Raw genomic sequence first — 20,712 nt, 5'->3', positions numbered from 1 at the left:
TTTTGCTCTCTGTCACAGTTTTTGCCCAGCAGAGGCCTCTTACAATTATTTTTACTTTGGTGTAGAAACACTAAAGCAAAAATAAATATTATGCTCTGGATTTCTTGAATTCCATGTTTATGTTTTTGCCTTTGGGCCATGACACTCTAATAGGTTTAAGAAGACAGTATTTTGACACTTGTCATTCTGGTTTCATTATTACTATTACAATGTGCTTTTACTTTAGCCACGTAGGTCAGTTATATAGTTCATAATATAGTTCTGCACAAGTCTGAGATTAATGGTAAGAAACAAATCCAGCTTATTGGGGGGACATCTAATTCAGCCATCTAATTCACAAACATGGCATGGTAGCTGTCACAAAGACTGTCTCTCTTAGAGCAGTAAATCCAATCTCTGATTTTTTTTAATACACCTAGTACATGCTTATCAGGTTTGTGCTAGTTCTCTATGCAGGTCACTATGTATTTCTCAAACTCCAGTGCTATGGCAACAAATTAAGTATTTTGTTCACTTAGAGGCTAATGACATTACTCTAAAAGAGAAATTGAGGGCATTTATCAGAGATTTTTACAGTAACAGATACTGACAAATGTCATAATAAAGCTACCATCCACAGACTTAGTTGAAGCAATTATCAGAATAAGAAGAACATCGCAGTTTTGTAAATATAACCAAATAACCACTATATTTCTTAACAACGTTTTCTTTTCCTGAAGTCTTAATTATTCTAAATTGGGGAAAGAGAGAACAAATATTAACATTGCAAGCTGGCTACTCTGTTGGGAACACAGTACCAGCAATAGCCACAGAGCCCTGCCCTGCTCCATCTCTCATTTTAAATCAACCCAAGCCAGTGATGACTGAAATGAATTTGTCACATGCCAGATGGCATAACTGATATGGGTTGGTGGCTTCAGCCAAGCTTCTGATCACATCATGATCACTTCTGCCATTACTGCCAACTATTCTATTCTAATTCTGTACTCTGCCCTAATTTCTATCCTACTATACTCTACACCTTCCTTCTCAGAATAGTTTCATTCCTGTCCTCTCACAGCAGGAGATCTCATTGATTTTTTTTTTCTGTACATGGTGCTGTACCATCAAAGGCTTGATAGGAAGTTTTCCTCTCATTTTTAAGTCTCAGGACAGAGGCTAGGACTGGATATCTTCCTGCCAGAAGAAATTATTTTCCAGCACAAGATTATACAAGCTGTCAGAATACTGTGTTATTTTTGTGCAGAGGCATCATTTTCTGTGAACAAGAAGAGGTGCTTTTCCTGCTCACTGTCCTGTAGCTGATGCTGGTTAACCCAGGTGTCTGAGCCCTGAGGAACAGCTTCAGCAATCATCCTGTGTCAACCATGATACATGCTGTAGCCTGTTTGAGTTGAGCCTAACTGTCTAGTTTAATCCTGACAGACTTTTTCCTCAAGCAATTATCTACTTTACAATCATTCATGAGGATTAATGCTTACAGAGAGCAAAGATTTAGGGACAAATTAAATTTTGTGGGGTCTAACTACTGCTGTCAAATATGCATATCTGGGCCTGAGGGACTCCATCTGCTGTTTGAATCTGACAGAGAGGAGGTTGGTCCCTACACAGGAGCTGTTCAGGGTCTCCAGTCCTGTACCAAGTCCCCTGCACTGGCATTGGTTTAGCCTAGTAAATACCCAAAAAGCACCATGTGGATTGAAAAGTCCTGAAGGCCAGAGAAGCTTGCCTTCTGCTCCAGCTGACTCTGTGCTTGAGTTTTCTTGCTGTGATTACCATTGGCTCATCAGACTCTGCTCTCCCTTGACTCCCTCCATGCCACAGCCTTCAATTCAGATGGGTTTGTAGTGATTAAAGAATTTGAGACTTTTCAAACATGTTCCCACCTCTTCTGTGGCTTTTAATATTGCTATCACCATGCAGTTATTGATAAGTTTCTACCAAAAAATGGTGAGGAAGTGTCAAAAAATCAAGACATCAGTTTAAAATAAATGAAATTGGAAGTTGGCTGGTTTTGTTTTGTGTTGCTTTATAAAACTTCTGAAGTATTTAAGTCCTTGCCTCTCATTTAGACATTGAAATCCTCATTTGTTTCAAACATTGTTTATATTGCATTTGAGTCTCTGAATATGTCAGGCAAGAACTAACTTTCATTTAAAATTCAACTAGAGATTCATGTAATTACCTGACTCTAGGAGCTGAGCTTTTAAGGAAAACACCATGGGAATGTAATAAGGGTTGGTAACAGTGACCATGTCTGTATATAAATGTGTAGATATATATCTGTAAACAGATAGATTTTTTTTAATATATGCATACATTCACTTTAATTTATGAACAATTTAAGGAATTTTCTGTACATGATTCAAGGTAGGAAAGCTTAGGATTTTGTATTTTTCAGAAAGGATTACCTTTCTAAAAGTAGATTTGCTAATGCTTGGAGATTAAAAAAAAAACAATACTAGATTTTATGTCTGTTTGGAGCTGAACACTTGAAAATGTAATTCAGAATGACAACAGTCATATAACTAGTGACTTCAGCTCTTGATGACTGCTTTTCCCCTTACAGTATTTTCATTAATTTATTATTGAATTATATTGTAACTATAATACACACTGTTAGGCAGTGTTTTTAAAATTTTTAACTAAAAATTTAGTTAAAAACCAGCACAATGCACAGAAACAGGATGTTCCCCAACCCTTCCAAACCCTATCTGCCTTATCCTGCAAAAGCCACAGCAGAAGGAAATATGAGAATTAAGTCTACTCAGCCAGTGAAACAGAGAATGGAGTTTATAACTAATTCCTCAGTGAGAGGTAGGTGTATTTCATAACTATCTTGAATATATTTTTTCACCTTAGTATCCAGACATCCAGCTGACTGATTTTCAAGGATCACCTCCTTCAAGTGCCAGAACGGTCTTTTCCAACATGGAGATTGTCAATCACAGGTCCAGAAGACATGCATGATCAGGAACAAGGTGTTCCTGACCAAAGTCAAGAAAAAAAGCATACAAAATGTGAAAGAAGGAGGAGGTGACCTGTGATTCACACAGAAACACTGGCCAAAAGTGCAGGGATGGGGTTAGGAAAAGCAAGGGGCATCAGGAATTGAATACATTGAGGAGACAAGAAGAACAATGAGAAGGGATTTTACGGGGCCATCAGCAGCAAAAGGAAGGCTAGGGAAAATGGGAGTCCATTGCTGAATGGGACAGGGGACCTGCTGAGGAACAAAATGAAAATGGCCAAAGTACTCAAATTCTCTTTTACTTTGGTCTTTTCTGGTAGGACCTTGTCTTCAGCAATCCCAGGCCTCTGAGGTCAGTGGGACATTCTGGAACAAGGAGGACTAACCTGTCAGTAGAGGACAATCAAATAAGGGAACATTTCAAAACAACCTGACATATACAAGTCCATGGGACATGATAGGATGCACACACAAGTGCTGAAGGAGTTGGCCAATGACATGGTAAGACTACTTTTGATTATTTTTAAAAAGGTCAAAGCAACTGGGAGAGTCCTGAGAAACAGAAGAAAGTAAATGTCACTCATATTTTCAAAAAGGACAAGCAAGAGGATCCAGGAAACCATAGGTCGTTTCTCTTCACCTTGATCCCTGGGAAGATGATGGAGCAAATGATCTGGTAAATGGTAAACCTATTCCAAACACATTAGAGAGAAGAAGGTGATTTGGAGTAGTCTTTGTGCATTTACAAAGGAAAAATCATGCCTGACCAGCCTGATAGCCTTCCACAATAAAATTACTAGCTCAGTGGATGAGGGGAGAACAGTGAATGTTTACTTTAGCAAGTTTTTCATCTCTGTCTCTCATAAGATTGGCACAGACAAACTGATGAAGTACGGACTAGGCAAGCTGACAATGATGTGAATTGAAAAGTGGCCAAACAAACTGCCAGGCTCAAAGGGTTGTGATCAGGGGCAAAAAGTCCACCTGGAAAGCAGTCTCTAGTGCTGTACTGCAGGGGTCAATACTGGGCCGGTACTGTTTCATGTGTCTGCCAGTGACCCAGATGATGGGACACCCTCTGCAGATACATAGATGATACAAAACTGGGAGGAGCAGTTTATACACCAGATGGTTTTGCTGCCATTCAGATGGATCTTGAGAGGTCAGAGGCATGGACCAACAGGAATCTCATGAAGTTCAATAGATGAAGATTCAAGTCCTGCACATGAGGGGGAATAACTAAGCACCAGTACAGGCGAGGCTGGCCAGCTGAAAAGCAGCTCTGCTAAGAATGACATGGGGGTGCTGGTAGTGACCAAGTTGACTGTGAACCAGCAATAAGCCTTTGTGGCAAGGCGGCCAACAGGATCCTGGGCTGCTTTAGGAAGAGCATGGTCAGCTGGTCAAGGGAGATGGTTATTCTCCTCTACTTAGCACCAACTAGACCAGTGCGATATCTAGTTTGGGTCTCACCAGTACAAGAAATAGATGCATATACTGGAGGGAAGGGCTTCCCTTCAAGGGAAGGGCTAGGTGATGAAGAGACTGGAGCACCTGTCATATAAGGGGATGCTGAGAGGGCTGGGATTGTTTAGCCTCAATGAGAAAAGGTTTGGAACAGGAAGCGGTGGGGGTCTTGTCAGTGTGTACAAATTCTGTAGGGGAGGGATTAAGAAGATGGAGCCGGACTTTTCTCAGTGGAGGTCAGAGGCAGGACCAGAGGCAATGGAAACAAACTGAAATACAGGAAGTTCCACTTAAATGTAAGAAAAAACTTTCTACTGTGAGGATGGTCAAATGTTTGGACAGCTTGCTTAAAGAGGTTGTGGGGTCTCCATCCTTGCAGATATTCAAAGCCTGACTGGACATGGCCCTGAGCAATTTGCTCTAGCTGACCTTGCTTTGAGCAGGGGAGTTAGAGCAGACAAGCTCCAGAGGTTCCTTCCAAACTCAGATTGATTCTGTAAAATTTCCATGCATGATCTCAGAAAAGTAACAGTTATTCTTTTCATTTTTATCAGTTGGTATGCAAGTTTTCATACTCTCCATTCATTTATTGTTAAAAGTGTGTTCATCCATTAATGACTTGTTGGCTTTCAGGTTCCTGCAGTTTTTATGTGTTCTCTGAACTGAGTGTGAGCAGAGGTAAAATGCATATGGACATAAACTTTGGCTGCTTAGAAATGTTTCCAGTGGAGTACTGTACCCATTTTGTTAGGCACTTTCATGAGGACCTTGCTGAGAAATTATGACTTTGGTTCAGCACAGAGACTTGAGAAATTAATTCCCAGAGTGCCATGTTCCCTTTATTTGCTTGTTTATGACATTTGTTCACAACGTAAAGCGTTGAGTCTCTGTACCTGTATTAAAAAACTAGGCAACTGTTAAACTGTTTGACCAAATAACAGATGGCTTGTATAGGATTTATTTAGAGCTTAGGCATTGTTTAGACATGCAAAAGGACTCATAAGCAATAAATTGCTTTCCATGTACCTGAACTACATGCTGAACTGTGTAGGACCTTGTTCAATAAATGCAGGCATAGCTGCAATTTTCATGTACTTAAACCAAAGAAGAAATTTTACATTAGAAATGGAATTACTATTTTCTCAGTGTATTCCTACTTCATCAAGCTGAACGTTTTTAGTATTCTCACCACTGTGGTATGTGAACACTTGGTATATTTTAAAGATACCTATGAAATTTCAGTACCTCTCAGTTCAGAGAGTTCCCTATTCTGTAATGTGCAATAAAGCAGCTCAGACTGATTTGTTGCATCAACAGACAGAAATTCAGACTAAAGATGAAACCTGCTTTCAACATCTTATTTCAGTGAAGTCTGAAAGCCATTTGTACATATTTTTATCACTTATGCTCCATGATGTGAGACCTAGGGTTGGGGCCAGCAGGGCTTGTAGCACCACATGACATCCCTGGGCACTTAAATAAAATTAAATAGAAACACTCCTGTTGACTTCAGTAGGATCTCATATCAGCTTCTAATAAAAGAAAAATCCTAAATGTTTACTCTCAAATATTTAAATGTAAAAGAGAAAACTTAGATGCTCAGGTAGCAACCTACATGATCTTACAGTGAGATCAACAGGAAGAAAAAATACATATAGGAATGAGCTGGTGTTCCTTGCTTTTGTTAAGTACTGCTCAGGGAAATGGAGGCAATTTCTCTCCCAGTTAACTCATGCCTTTCAGTTGCTGATCAGTGCCATTGTAGTCGTGGCAGTGTGTTCATATTAGCCAGTGGTAGTGGTATAAATTGGCTCTGCTCTCTCTTTGAGCTCACAAGCAGCAGGGAGTGTGGAAAAAACTATGGCCTCAAGTAAGAGCTCTGTTTTGTACGTAATTAAGTGGTGCTGAAGAAACATTGCACATGCAGTATATTTAGAAGATTGCTTTCAGAAAAAACCCAACCTGTTAAATGTCAGTGAACAGCATCTGCCCCTTCACCGCAGCTCCTGGCTCAAAATGTGCACCATCACCAAATCAGGGCAGCGCTACCTCATTCAAAGAATAATAAAACATACCTGTTTTCCTCCACCTCTGCAGCACAGTTCTCTTTGGTTGCCACAGGCCTACTTATCTTACACAGCTCAGTGTTTTGATAAGAGTATGTTGCAACTGATTTTTTTGTATGTAAACATCAAGGCTCCCATGCCCTGGCTGATGAAATACTATTACTTCCATGAAGCTTTTTCAGAGGTGTAAGGATCTGAAAAACTGGTTTGGAAAGTTGCACAGAAGAAACTCATAGCTAACTTTTCATTTCTGAGATCTGGTAAGGCCAACTCAGGACACCAGGGAAGCTGACAAGGATAAACGGTGGTGAAATAATTTCTCTTGGAAATTATTCTCTTCTCTTCTCTTATTGTTATTACTGTACTCCCACCACAATCAGATGAAGGTCTTTTCATTCCACCTTCGTCCTGAGACCGTCAGCATGGCTGGGATGTGGCGATGGAGAGGGGACACGGTCGGGGCTGCATCCTTGTCTCAGGGAAGGCATGACGATCTCGAGGTGCTTGATGCACTATGGAAACAAGTTGGGGAAACTCGTGCAGAGGCACCCGACTGCCTGCCCTCTTGGGGTAAAAAGCTGGAGCCCAGAGGGGTCGAGGGGAGAGGTACTCAAGGGAGCAACAGTTCTGCTCCATGCAAAGAATCAAACGGGGTACACAGAACCGCCCTCCCTGGGTGAGCAGCGCCAGCCCCTCCGCAGTCCCGGCCTCTGGGACACCCGGGGGACACCGCCGAGGCTTATCAAGATCTTCAGGCTCGGCAGCTCCCAACCCGGCGCCGTGGCAAGCTCGGTGGGGCACCCCACCCCAACACACCCGACCCGCTCCGCTCCGCTCCGCTCCCGTCCCGACCAGCTCCCGTCCCGTCCCGTCCCGTCCCGTCCCGACCAGCTCCCGTCCCGTCCCGTCGCTGCCGCGGCCGTTCCGGGTCGCGGCGCCAGGCGCTGCCCCTTTAAGCGCGCTCCCGCCCGGCGCCGCCCGCCCGCCGCTCCCCGGCCCGCAGCCCTGCGGCAGCGGCACCGGCGGCGGCACCGGCACCGGCGGCAGCTCCATCGCGGCCGGGGACCGGCGCTCCGCGGCGCCGAGGGGCAGAGAGGGGTGGCAGCATGTCCACCAAGGCGGAGCAGTGTGAGTGGGGGCCGGGCGGGCGGCGCGGGCCGGGGCCTGTCCGAGGGGAGGGGGCGCGGGGCCGGGGGGCTGTCCCGGCGGTGGCGCTGCCCCGCTGCCCCCTGCCCGCCGCCCCGGCGGGACGGCGCTGGCCGGGCACCCCCGCGGCTCTGGCGAGCGGGCGGCGCAGGGGGAGGGGGCTGCCGGCGTTCTGGCTCTTTCTGCCGGAGCTGCCGCCGGTGCGCGGTGGCGGCGGCCCCCGGAGCCCCTCGCTGGCCGGGTGGTCCCCGCGGGGCGGCGGCGTGGTTGTGCGAAGGCAGCGCCGGGGTCCGCGGGGAGAAATGAGCGATCGGGGCTCGGAGTTGACACTGACACAGCCGGCTTGGCCCTCCGCCCCACGGCGGGAAGGGTCCAGCCTGCCTCGTCTACCAGTGCTGTGCCCTATCCCAAGGGGATGCAGCCACTTGAGAGACTGGAGATGCGCTGTGGAGACCAGCGGTGACCCACGCGTTGCCACCTTGCAGGTGGTCTGATAACGAGATAGAGTGAAGAGAGAGTCGTGCTGTCGTTCTTGCCCGTGCTGTTCACCTTTTGGGTGAATGTAGGATGGGTGTTCGTGGCTTGCCTGCGGACAGCCTGCCACAGTGCCCAGAGTGTCCCATCAGGGTTCCCCCTGCTGCTGGCATTCCCCTGTGACTCTGCTCCGTCACGGGTGTTTTAACCACCATGTTGGCTGGATCCAATCGGAGGATCATCAGATGACATGGTGGTTGGCATATCAGCATCTGTGGAATGGAAGTGTTCCCCAGTGTTGTTGCAGCTGGTAACACCTGATGTGTCTGTGAGAGCCCTAATGGGAGGCTGAGAGGAAAATACCAGGGTAGTCAGGCTCGTCATCCATATCAGAGCTACTTTCTCCCCTGATGCAGTGCCATGGTTATGAGCAGGCAGTCTGTGACCAGGAGGTTGGATTGATGTTTGTCTTGATGATGTGATGTGATTTGACACTTCACATGCTGAGACTTGCTCTCTTCTTCCTCCAGGTCACTGAGGAGGATCCCTGTATATATATATATGCCTTTGCTGAACCGATCTAACTAAAATACCTTCATTTTTTTCCTTTAGGGTTTACTGCTTATTTAATGGATGATCTTGCTTTTAAAATATTATGCGGATGTTAATGCATTGATGTAGAGGTGCAGTTCTGGCCTCATAAGTAGAGAGAGACACAATGTTCTGACTGTGCAGAAGCTCTGAAGTGTGCAGTGTTTGGATCTGTACCACTCTGTTGTTTCTGCCTTCTCTGCCCTCCACCTGAGTTCTGAAATAGTTTCATCTTTCATGTGATACTTATACATTAATTACGCTTCCTTCTCACTGCCCTGCGGAAGAATTTGTGCTGTCTTTTGTCCCAGCACTGTCTATGGCATTTTCTTCCTTTTCTACTCTGCCTTCTCTGTTCCTCCATTCCTAATGCTTTTGGTCTGCTCCCTTTGAGCTTCTTTTTCATATTTAGTCCTTGGTTGTTTTTTATTTTCATCCCTTTGTACTTTTCAAGACACTGCATCTAGGTCTGCCATGTCCCTGTTGCCCTCTATTTTAAGATTTACTTGGGGTCTGAATTTCAGATCTCTCCACCTGCTAATGTTCTTTTTCATGATACTCCAGGAAGAGTATTCAGTTAATGGGCTTATCCTGTGCATTCTAACCTGCTGAATGTATTTTGTTTACCAAGGCTACTCCCCTGACTAGTTCTTACGGCATTACCAAATGTCTTTGTCTCTGCATAACTTCAAGATTCTCTCACCTGCAATTTTTGACTAATGGACTCTGTCAAGGATGTATTGATGTGCATACACCACTACCAGTCAAACTTTCAAACTCCAACTGTTGCTGTTGTTGCTTCTGCCCTCACTGACTGACGGACAAGAACCAGAATGTCTTGGGAAGGACTCAAGTCACAAGTCATAATGAATCTCAATTTACCAAGAACATCAGCAAAGCACTGCAAATGAGGAATCATACTGATTGGAACAGAAGATGTGCTGGTCTAAACATGACTCTGTGGCTACCCCACAGCTCTTGGGCAGGTTGTATGAACAACAGGTAAAATAGTGTAAATCTGGGAGGTTGACTGGAGAAGCCTCCCTTTCTTGTGACCACATGCATCTTGTATCACATACCAGGCATATTGACGGTGATTTTGCAGCATACCTGAGGTGTTCTGCTGTGTTCAAAGAAAATGAATTTTTTTTCATATTCATATTTAGTTGTGGTAAGTAATGTCCTGGCAATACCTGATGCCCACTCTGTTCTTCTTCAGGACAGTGGAGCAACCAAAACCATCTTTGAAGACTCCTAATGGTTTCACTCTTGATTCAGTCAATGCTTACAAGGGGGCTAAAGAGTTTAGTGAGGTCTGTGTAGATCCGAGAGAGATACCCATTTGTTTTTCCTGATGACCCTATGATAGTGGCCACACACTTCCACAGGGTGACATCAATTTTGAAGTGTGTCTATGAGTACTCAGAAAATTGGGTCATTCACATGTTTCTATAACTTGAAAGCTGGCAAAGGTTTTACTCTAGAACTTTCCTTCAGAAGATTCTTTGTGTTCTGGGAGGCTGTGCTGAAATGGACAGAATTCTGGGAAACAGAACTGAGAGATGAGGTTGAAACCTGTAGCCTAAAGCTAATAGTAATATTTGGGAATTATAAATAATTTTCCTGTTTTGGTATTTTGTCTGATACAATTGCATGACAATCCTGATTAATAGAAATAAATAGATTTCCTTCTTTATTTAAAAAAAAGGTAATTCTAAATACCCTATGCCCTTTATTGAAAGTTAGTAACTGTAGGGAGACAGTTCTCTGAAATGCATCTAGATCTGAATTCTGACATCATCTTTGGCATTTTGTTAATCCATTTAATTTACACATATCTGACAACAAACCATGGCAGCTACAATCTGTGCATCTGGCTGTGAATTGTTCTTTGTTGGGTACTATGAAACGTGGTCTGTTTCTTTTGCAAATATACCTGGCTTCTTTTTTTTTTTTTTCCCCAGACAAGAGTGAGTAACATCACGAAATATATCTATGAAGTAATTTCTTTCCTCATCTAGAAACTAACCAGAAGTGTCTATCTTTTAAATAATCTAGCAAGATAACCTGCAAATCTGGGACTAAAACTGAGATTAGCGGGCAGAAAGAATGAGATGTGGGACAAGAAGGGGAAAACAGTCTTGGACTGTTAAAGTCAACCTCTGTAATCTGGAGTGCAACATGTCCTGACCAGATGTTCCTACCCCAGTGGTTTTGGGGGTGTATAGGAATATAGATATGGCTGGTCTCACACAGCTTTCCTCCCGGAAAGCTTGGTTCATAGTTCAGGCCTATGCAGTGGCCTGAAAGGCTCAGATCTTGCTCCCAGCTATACTGAGGCAACCTGAGTCCATGTGACAAAATTTCTGTTTTCATTTGTTTGGGGGCGTGGGGAAGGTCTTGATTGACTTTTAGTTATTCATTAATGTCACCTTAAAATTAATTTGTGAAGTAAAAGACTTTAAAGTGATGAGATAATAAGATACTTATGTGTTTTTAGTTCATTACTTTTACATATGCATTATAACAACATCCCCAGTTGCATTTTTACTTGCTGTTTTTACAAAGACCCCAACCTTACTCAGTCACATGATAGACTGTCTCCTTGTGATGAAGCTGAGTAATATCAGGAGGGGGACTTTTTTTTGTAGAAGCTTCACTTGTTGCAGAAATTGGGAGGGTATGGTCAGTACAGCAGGAAACGGGTGAAAGAATTACCCTGGTTGGGTCCTGCAAGATTGGTTTTCTTGTCATGCATTCCAGCAAATAATATCCTTCATTTGATGATTATTTGAGTGTTCCTATCTTAGGGATAATTGACTTGAGGTTGTCAAACCTCATTTGTTGTGTGGCTGACCACTCACAGAATCTTCTCTTTCCTGGATGTGAAAGTCCAGTGCGTACTGTTACCTGTACTGGCAAAATGGCTCTGAGTATCTCAAGCTGAGCAGCTCCCCTTTTAACTGCCTATTACACAGCCCTGTTGCACATTTAACATGATGAAGAGTTCCCAGCCAGCTCTGCTTTCAGGAGGCTCTGTCTGCAGGCCAGCACAGCTGAGCAGCCCCTGCCACAGCCAATGCACTGTTTCTCAGCAGAGTTGGTTGATCTGAGCAGAGCAAAAGGAGTTGAGTGTGTGTAGATGTCTCTACATGAGACTGTATTGTGCTGTATAGGCAATGTAAGGCATTGCAACTATGATGGGTCACCTCTTTTTCCCAGTACTGAACAAGGATCCCTATTAAAAATAAAGCCACTGTTACTTGTAAAACAACAAAAAAATGGTTTTAGTAAGGGTGCACACCTCCTACTGCTCTTTGAAATCCCCTCCTCTGCTTGATCAGACTTCTTAAGACACTTAAATAAACAGTACAGGTCTTTTTATATCTTTAGTTGGTTGCATAAAGTAAATGTGTGGCCTAGAGTAAATCACATAAGCTCTCCCTCTTAGCTTATATCTCTGCTTTGGCTGTAGGAATACTTACCTGTCTCACATGAACCTCCTGTGATCCAAAGTCATTCATTATAAATGAGTATATTGAGATGCTTGGAGACATGGAAGAAGTGCAGGGTGGTAATATATATGTATTTTTTTAAAATTTGCTAGCAGAGAGTTTTGCCTAATACAGATGCAGGCATTCACTTCCATGTGTTCTCCTTGGCACTCTTGTTCGTTTTGTTCAGTCAAATTACAAGGAATGGAGAAACTTTTCTGTTTGTTAAGTTTAATTCTTAAATTAAAAAAAAAAAACAGAAATGGAAAAAACAGATATGACTCTATCAAAGTCTGCAGAAAACCTAAATGAAAGTTTCTGTGTTGTTTTGTTTTTTTTTTGTCTTTTATGTAGTTGCTTCCAAAATCCGTTACCTTCAGGAATACCACAACCGGGTTCTCCACAATATTTACCCTGTGCCCTCTGGAACTGACATTGCAAATACTCTGAAATACTTTTCTCAGACGTTGTTGAGGTAAGTTTTAACTAATGCTCTTGAAGAAAAAAGAGCTAAAGAATTGTAGGGGGTATTGATTTGCTTTGAATTGGTTGCAAGATTTAATGAGTCAATGCTCAGCCAAAAAGAGTCAGAGCATAATTGAAGAAAAAAATGGTATAAATGAATCTCTTCAGTGGCTGTTGCCCAGTTTGCCCAGTTAAGCCTCCTTATTGAGTGACTGATTCTAAAATAAACTTGGTTGATTATGCATTTGCTTGGCCCTCCTAAGACTTAGCTGAACGCACAAACATGCTGAACTTGTGAAGAAAGGAGTTATGACCTGGGGAATTTTAGATGGGTATACTCATGACCTCCTTGACAGTTCTGGTGCCTCAGAATCCTAGAGGGATGAGCCAGATGAGCAGAACTAGGTTATTACTGTGCCGTAGTTCAGCTGACTGTCAGGTTTGGGTTCTGGTTCAGTCCCTGAGAACAACAGGAGTAGACACGATGTTTGTTTACAGATCTGGATTTGGATGGCAACAACAGGTCAGGATTGTTCTGACTCAGGGTTTTGATTTAGTCAAATATTTAGTAATAACATACAGTACTAAATACCATGTGATTACAGAATACATTATGAATAGGAAATACTACCTGTTGCCTTGCTAAAAAAAACAGGAAAAATTACGAGACTTTATTAGGAATGACATACATTCCACAGTGCTGCCTAATGGATTCGTGTTTTCAAATTGCCTTTAAAATGGCTTTTGACCATGAAGAGGTGATTATTATCTGCCCAGATGTTGGCTGGCACTAGTTTTCACATCCAGAAAAGTGGAGTTAAAACTGCATTTCTATGCATAGCTTCCTGGTTTATACCTGGAAAGATTGTCTCTGGTAGTTTGGAAATAAAACGATTTGCCTTATTTGAGGAGGAAACATTAACAAAATACTATTTACCCATACATTTGTACACATACCTCTATGATGTATACAAGTTGAGAAGCAAGAAATAAACTTGAGAGAATGAGAAAAGTTCATTTTAACAGTGAAAGAGCCTGAGATGCATCAAAATTCTTGACCCTGTTTATAAGGAGGAAAGACACATAGACAGAAATAATTTTCGGTGGAACACCTGTTGACAGCAAAGTTTAAAACCTCTCATTTACTTTTGAAATTTTAAAGAGCAGAATTGTTTAACCACTGAAATTTGTTTTCTTCCTCATCTAGAGTGTTGAAGAAACTTATGGCAACCAGTAGGATGATTTTTTTAAAGATTAATAAATTAAATTTTTCCTCATTATGTCGCAACAGTGGGAAAAAAGTGTTCAAAGACCCACTAAAGATACCTCTGAAATGTGGCTCTGTTTCCACATCAGGCTGTTACGATGGATTATTTGCACAACACACACTTAAATCGTATATAAGTAGGGTTATGTATGACAAAACAACCTCTGCTTAAATACTGTGAGCCTTTAATCTGTTAAAGCCAGAAAGTTGGACTTGATTCTGAACATTTGCTTTGTAACTGTAACTACCAAGTGCTATAATGAGATATGTTTCTTTTTGGTCAGAAATTCACTGGGTCAGGATAGATTTAGAGTCTGCCGCTTAAAGAAAGCATCTTTATATTATTCTGTTGTCTCCATCTTTCTGAGCAATACAGCTGACATGTCCTGTGTGATAAGTTCTTCACACTCCAGGAGCAGTGATGTCTCTGGGCTTACTGAAAAAAACTTTATACTTAGCACCTATGAGAGCAGATCAGAAACCAGGGCAGCAATTGCACAGTTGAGCAACTCCATTTCTTTATTTCATGTTCAGAATGGGACTGAACCAAAATCCTGTTGCTGATAATGCTGAACTTCATGGGTTAGAAGTGATACTTGTATCTGATACCCAGGTCTACACAAATGACTTTGTCCTTCATGATCTGGGATCTGATCAGGCTCAGAACTAAAAAGGCATGAAAAATTAAAGCCAAGACTTGAATCTAAATTTAAGTGGACTGATTTCTGATACTTGGCAAGGTCAAATTCACATCCTAAATCCCTGTAACTGGGGAGTTTGAACGGTGGGTCAAAGCCTGAGTGCTATGGCTGAACCAGTATAAGTTTATATACTTGCTGATACTAAGAAAGAAGCTGGATAAAAAAGCAAAACAACACACCCTGTATTTAGTGTGGCAGATGGAAAGAAGGAAACTCCCACCCACTGTGTGCAGCTCTCTGCAAGATTTACCCTAAAACTAAACAGACTGGTTAAGAACCTTTCTGAAGAACGTGTTCAGAAATTTCTTTGAATATTCTGTATGCCAAGTCTCCTTTTTGCCTCCTACACTGAGACTCCATTGTACAAGGTTTAACATCAGTGATAGAAGTACATGGTGGAGAATAATCTTTCTAGCTTGACACCAAACATATGCAATGAATTTGGGCTGCTAAGAGAATGTTGATCAAACAATAGCAAAAATGCCCATTGATTTCTGAGGTTTTAGGTTGGTTGTCATCATCTAATATTTTAAAATAACTTAAAAAATATTTCCCAGTTTATCTACTCCTTGCAGCTGACTTTTTTAGGTCAAACAATTCTTGATGAATATATGTAGTCATAGAAATAATGGAGGAATAGTGATTAGTCAGATTTTGCTGTTTATTACAATTTTACCTTTCCATGTTATGGACACATTGACTGTGTTCTTTTCAGTGGGGCATGCCCACTGTTTTGAATGACATTCGTATCTGGTGTCATTTTGCTAGCTAAAGATGGATTGCACAAGGGATTGGTTTGCTCCTTTGCTCTGTATGCAGCCTTCAAAAATTACAAGTTCAGGGGTGGGGGAACCAGATGTGGAATGGCTGAAAAAATAAATTCCTTATTTCTATGAACAAACATCACATAAAATCACCATACACAATGCATAGCACATTGATTTCATTTAGTTCTTCTTTAGTTTTCTCTTTGGGAAACGCATTTCTTTACATTACAGCATGAATTTGTTTCATGCCCTGCTCATTTTCAGTGTTTCCTCCCTCATTTGAGGAATGATCTAAGGCTTAAAAAGCACCTTATGGAAGAACTTATCCTTTCACATTTTCCTGAAGAAAATTCTCCATATGTATTTCTAAACAAAACATTTTATGTAAGAAATAGTTATAAATACCTTGGTGGCTAAGTAATGGTCAAGTTTGTTTTGCTGCCTTGGTGAGATATAATTCTATTGTAGGCATTCTAGGAAACCTGTCCAGGAAGGCAGTAATTTTGGGATGGATTTGCAGCAAAGATGTACACATCTTGAAACAAGCCTTGGTAGCTTTGTCCCTTGTCACAGAGCAAGTTCAGTATGGAGTAAGTTCAGTATGGAGTTATGATTTGCAGACATTCCAAATTCTCAGTACTTGGTTTGAATGGGAACAGAAGCAAAGTGCTGTTATTGTATCTTGATCTTAAGGGACTTCCTAGATTTTCAGTTTTGACACTTCTGCTTATTGCATTTAAAAAATATGGGTCAGGTGGGTCAGGCAAAAGCCTGTGTCTGAAATTTTTTTTTTTTTTTAATAAATCTAATGTGGTTCCAGCTGGAATTTAGATCTGGTCTTATTATTGTTGAACAGAAGGATGCCCTGATCAAGATACAAGCATGCTTTGGCCTCTAATCCATAGATGGGCCATAGCTACATGTAAAAAAGAAGTATTAATATTCTTGCTAGAAATAAGTGCACTTGAAGTGATGTTTTGGCAAGTAAAGAGATGGGTAATTGGTATTACCTGTTGGTAGACAAGAAAGGAATGTAGTGTAGTACTTTAATATCTAAACATGAGCTGCAAATTATGGCAAATGAACATCAAGCAAATTAAAAGGAATCAGCACTCTGACAATTTCTTTTTAAAGTCATACTAGATCTTAGCTGATTTTCTAATACAATTTCATAAACACTGCCATGACAGTCACCATGTTTCTTGTACTGGACATTGGGTAACAGAACAAAAATAATGTGCCAAATACATAAGGAACAATAAAAAAGGTGGGAAAAAATTATGTAGTTTCTTAAAACAGACTGAGCCTGCCAGCTCTGACTGCAAGTGTGATGTGATAGTAGCCACTTGGCATAGAACTGGTTTTGTAAAAATGTTTTATATATTTGGCAAATGAATGACACCTTCTCTTGTAAGCACCTCAGCAGGAGTTTGGCTTACTTGTCTAAATTGTTGAAATGACTTGAAAGTAAGATATATTTTTGCTAAGGTGATTATATGATGGGGATTTCTGGACTGTTAAAGAGAACAGAGGTTTCCAGAAGTGCTCCCTTTTGATGTAACTCTGCTCTTCGTGAGTCAGTGGAAATTTTAGTGCTACTAACTTGTCATTTGTAAGTTTTAGCACTGACTTTGGGAACAGAGTTAAACCAACAGCAGCTGCTTTTGGAAATCCCAACCACTGAGAGGTGCAAAATGTGCTTTAAAAAAAAAAACAAACGCATTGTGTGTGGTTTATTAAAAGGTGTATTATATTTTATAGGCACATATGAAGATTATGAACTAGCCCTATAATTGCGTGATAACTAAAATATAACACTGCTTAAGTGACAATTTATTTCTATTTAAAATAGAGGGGTTTATTTTTTTAAAAATTAATTAGATTAACGTTTACAACCATGTTTGCAACATTCTTAAAATGACATAACAAGCTGGTTGACGTATAGCCTCTATTTTGATTCCCACTAAATCCTTTTTATTTTTTGAAATTATCTCTCCTTTAATTTATAGTGAGTTTTGTTGAATAATAACGTAAGTAACAGCAGGAATGTATGGTAACATACTGTCTGATCTGCAGTTACATAATCGATCTTGCTTGCTTAGCCCTTAGATTTTTGAAGGTAACTATTTACCTGAGGAGTGTTTGTATTCATAAAGTAAAATGTTTCCTCCCTAAACATGGGCAAAATTAAAAACACACATAAACAACCATTATCATTAGCTCACAAACATATGCTGAAGACCATCTACTATATATTATTTTATAACTTTTCCAAATGTAGTTTAGTTAACATTTTAGAAATATTATATTATTTCTAAATCCATGTGCCTGTTTAAACTTCATTATCTCAAATGATACTGAGTGAGTGGTCATGAAACAGTATCATAAAATACATACAGACATTATTTTAATGCAATAAACATGTGATTTTTAAGACTATCTTAACAAACGCACATGTTTATTCTTTGCTAAAACATGTTTCTGCAAGTGCCACACCTATATTTTGCATGTTTTCAGTCAGTTGGCTCAAAAGATTGTAGGGGGAAAAAATAAATCTCAAAATCTTCAGAATCTCAGAGGAAAATATCAGTCTATTTTGACACAGCTATTTTTCCATAGCAAACAGTTTTAATTCTCTGAATTTTTCTTAACTGTGAAACATGGGTAGGGCACTGAAACATGCATTTTTATATTTTTGCTCCTTATGAACCAGATAACACATGAGATGCAATGAAATTTTCCTAGATGTCAATTTTTAATTCTCTTATCTTGAAGCATGAAAGTAAATGGTTGCTAGATTTGTATATACACTGGTTTCGGTAGTGATTGCATCTTATGTGGGATGTATCTGGTCTTTTATTATTTGTTTTATAGTGTCATTTCAATGTAATGTGCTGTTCTTTGTGTCTTTGTTGTCTCTTTTTTTTCTTTGTCCCCCCAACAGCATTTTGTCCCGCACAGGGAAGAAGGAGAATCAAGATGCCTCCAATTTGACAGTGCCCATGACCATGTGTCTTTTTCCTGTGCCATTCCCACTCACCCCATCTCTAAGACCACAGGTCAGTTCCATCAACCCTACTGTTACTCGCTCCCTCCTTTACAGCGTCCTGCGAGATGCTCCATCTGAACGTGGCCAGCAAAGTCGTGATGCTCAGTTATCAGACTACCCATCTTTGGACTATCAAGGACTTTACGTGACACTGGTGACACTGCTGGATCTAGTTCCCTTGCTACAACATGGTCAACATGGTAAGCAGGCCCTTGAACCCTTCCAGTATGCTTAACTTCAGTGCTGTGAATCCGTGAGTGGTGATATGCAGTAGAAGAGATGGGCCTAAGCTGACCTGGATCTGGAATTCAAATCTTCTGGGATGTGTTTATATCCAAGTGTTTGGATTGACTTTCTTAAATAAAAGACGTTTTTTGCTAACTGTGGATTTGAGTTTGAATTCTGAGGTTGTCTGATTTTTAGTGATGTGCTGGTGATATGTAACTAAAATATAATGGTCTGTAACAAAAATTAGACAAATGGGTCTAAAAATATCTGGATTTTGGACTTGAGTCTGCTGGGATAACTTCAGACTGTCTTTTTGGGGTGGATCTCTTAAAAAGGCATGAAGAGCTTGCCAATGTGTATCTGGCCTATAACAAATATACAGATTGAGTGTTTTGGTGAAGGTCCATCTCTAAACAGAATAGAGTATACATCTAACTGAAGAAGAAACGTGGTAATTGCGCTTTGAGATGGCTTTAAAATATTCCTGTGCAAAAGGATAGCAACATCTTTGTCTGACTCACAGAAAAGCAATGTTTTCTTATGCTTTGGATTAGTTATTTGCAAGCTTTTTTTCGTGACTGTGTTGTGTATTTGTACTGGTTTCCCTCAAGTTCTGCATCTGTCTGCTTGTTCATCTGTAGGCTTTCCGTATTGGGATTCAGTACCCAGTATTCTCCCTATGTTACATTAGCCAAATATTAACTTTCACTGTGGTATCAAGATGTATTAATTACATTGTTCAGTATAGGAAGATTGTTGTCAATATGATAACACTGCTGAAATTCTTTAGGAGAAAAGTTGTTTTTGTTAAATGCTGAATTCCTTTTGAGTTGGCAGCATCAAAGAGCACTGCAGTATGATGAAGTATGATCTTGCAAAAGTGGGGCTCCTAGCAAGTTGTAGATTTGTTGACTTACCTTAAACTTCTAGAAATTTTGGAGTTAATTATCGGAACAGTCTTTTCCTAAGTAGATAACACGGTGATAATTAACAATCAGTGGAGACCTGTAAAGAAAAAATAACATTGAGCAAACACAATGTCTCTCCTTGCATGGTTTTCCTCTCTTTAGTCAGGTTATGTTGGTGTGTCACCTGACATCCTAATAGACAGTCTGGGACATGGTCCCACCAGAATAAGGAAGACACTCTGGGAGTAATTACCAGTGGCTCAGCAGTGTTATTAAATATTTTAAATTTTTTTACTTAGCTGATAGAATTGAGAGAGCACTTTGATTTGCAGGTGTTATCAAGATGTCCTTTGTGTGAAACATGCGTCGTCATTCAAAGTAATTGTAGCAAATTGCATTCTGTTTTGAAACATCTTCAAAGGAGAAATATAAAATATTATGTTTAAGTGGGAAAAATAAAAGGAAATGGAGGAAATGCTACCTTGCAGCTGTACTGCAGAAAGATCTGGTGTTAACAGTAGAACAGAGCAGACCATAACTCACAATATATTAGTATTATTCTAGTAGTAAGTAAACAATTTGTTTGTGTATGAGACACCAAAGCATTATGCTTATTATTTTAACAGCACTATCATGGCCTCAGCTGGAGTAAAATTTTCAGATTTGTCCATCTAACTTCAAGAAAAACATGGACTATTTGGGATGAGTCCAGGAAAAAGAAACAAGAATGACTTGAGGTCTAGGAAACGTGAACAGTGGGGAAAACCAGAAAGAACTTAGTTTGTCTAGCTTAGAGAAAAATGGGAAATATGATTATCATATGCAAATATATAAATGTTGCTGTGAGGAGAAATGAACTAAACCAATCTATTTGTGCTAACAGTTGATCAGGATAAGGAATGTCAGCAAGCAACATTTTTTTAAAAAAGAAGTTATTTTTATGATAAAGATAATTACGATGAATTGACAGGAGAAGGAGTGAACTGTCTTGCAGATTTTTAAGAACAGTTTAAATAAATATCTGCCAGGAATAACTTGGTTGACTCATGCTTGGGGCAAGGGGAGGTCACTTGCTATTTTTATGGGTTTGTGTGCGGAGAATTATATTTTACAATACA

At 40.6% G+C, this 20,712-nt stretch overlaps 1 protein-coding gene across 10 annotated transcripts in view; it reads left to right on the top strand.

Annotated features, from left to right (window-relative positions):
• Window positions 1–7,501: 7,501 nt before the first annotated feature.
• The window catches only part of UNC79 (unc-79 homolog, NALCN channel complex subunit), a 108,465-nt gene continuing 95,254 nt past the window's right edge, over window positions 7,502–20,712 (top strand). For 3 of the 10 annotated variants that reach the window (XM_050335070.1, XM_050335077.1, XM_050335069.1), the window contains exons 1-3: window positions 7,502–7,632; window positions 12,564–12,684; window positions 18,354–18,658. In XM_050335070.1, the coding sequence (XP_050191027.1) occupies window positions 7,611–7,632; window positions 12,564–12,684; window positions 18,354–18,658 (448 nt within the window). In that variant the 5' untranslated portion in view covers window positions 7,502–7,610. Of the gene's footprint in view, window positions 7,633–7,846; window positions 9,887–12,563; window positions 12,685–18,345; window positions 18,659–20,712 lie in introns of those variants that run through there. The other 7 variants (XM_050335072.1, XM_050335068.1, XM_050335067.1 and 4 more) reach the window with 6 other exon arrangements.

This window comes from Myiozetetes cayanensis, unplaced genomic scaffold (genome assembly GCF_022539395.1).
Source record: "Myiozetetes cayanensis isolate MyiCay16 unplaced genomic scaffold, myiCay2020 scf6-25, whole genome shotgun sequence".
Taxonomy (NCBI): Eukaryota; Metazoa; Chordata; class Aves; order Passeriformes; family Tyrannidae; genus Myiozetetes; species Myiozetetes cayanensis.
Note: the sequence above shows the minus strand (reverse complement) of the source record. Positions and strands in the feature narration are given on the sequence as shown.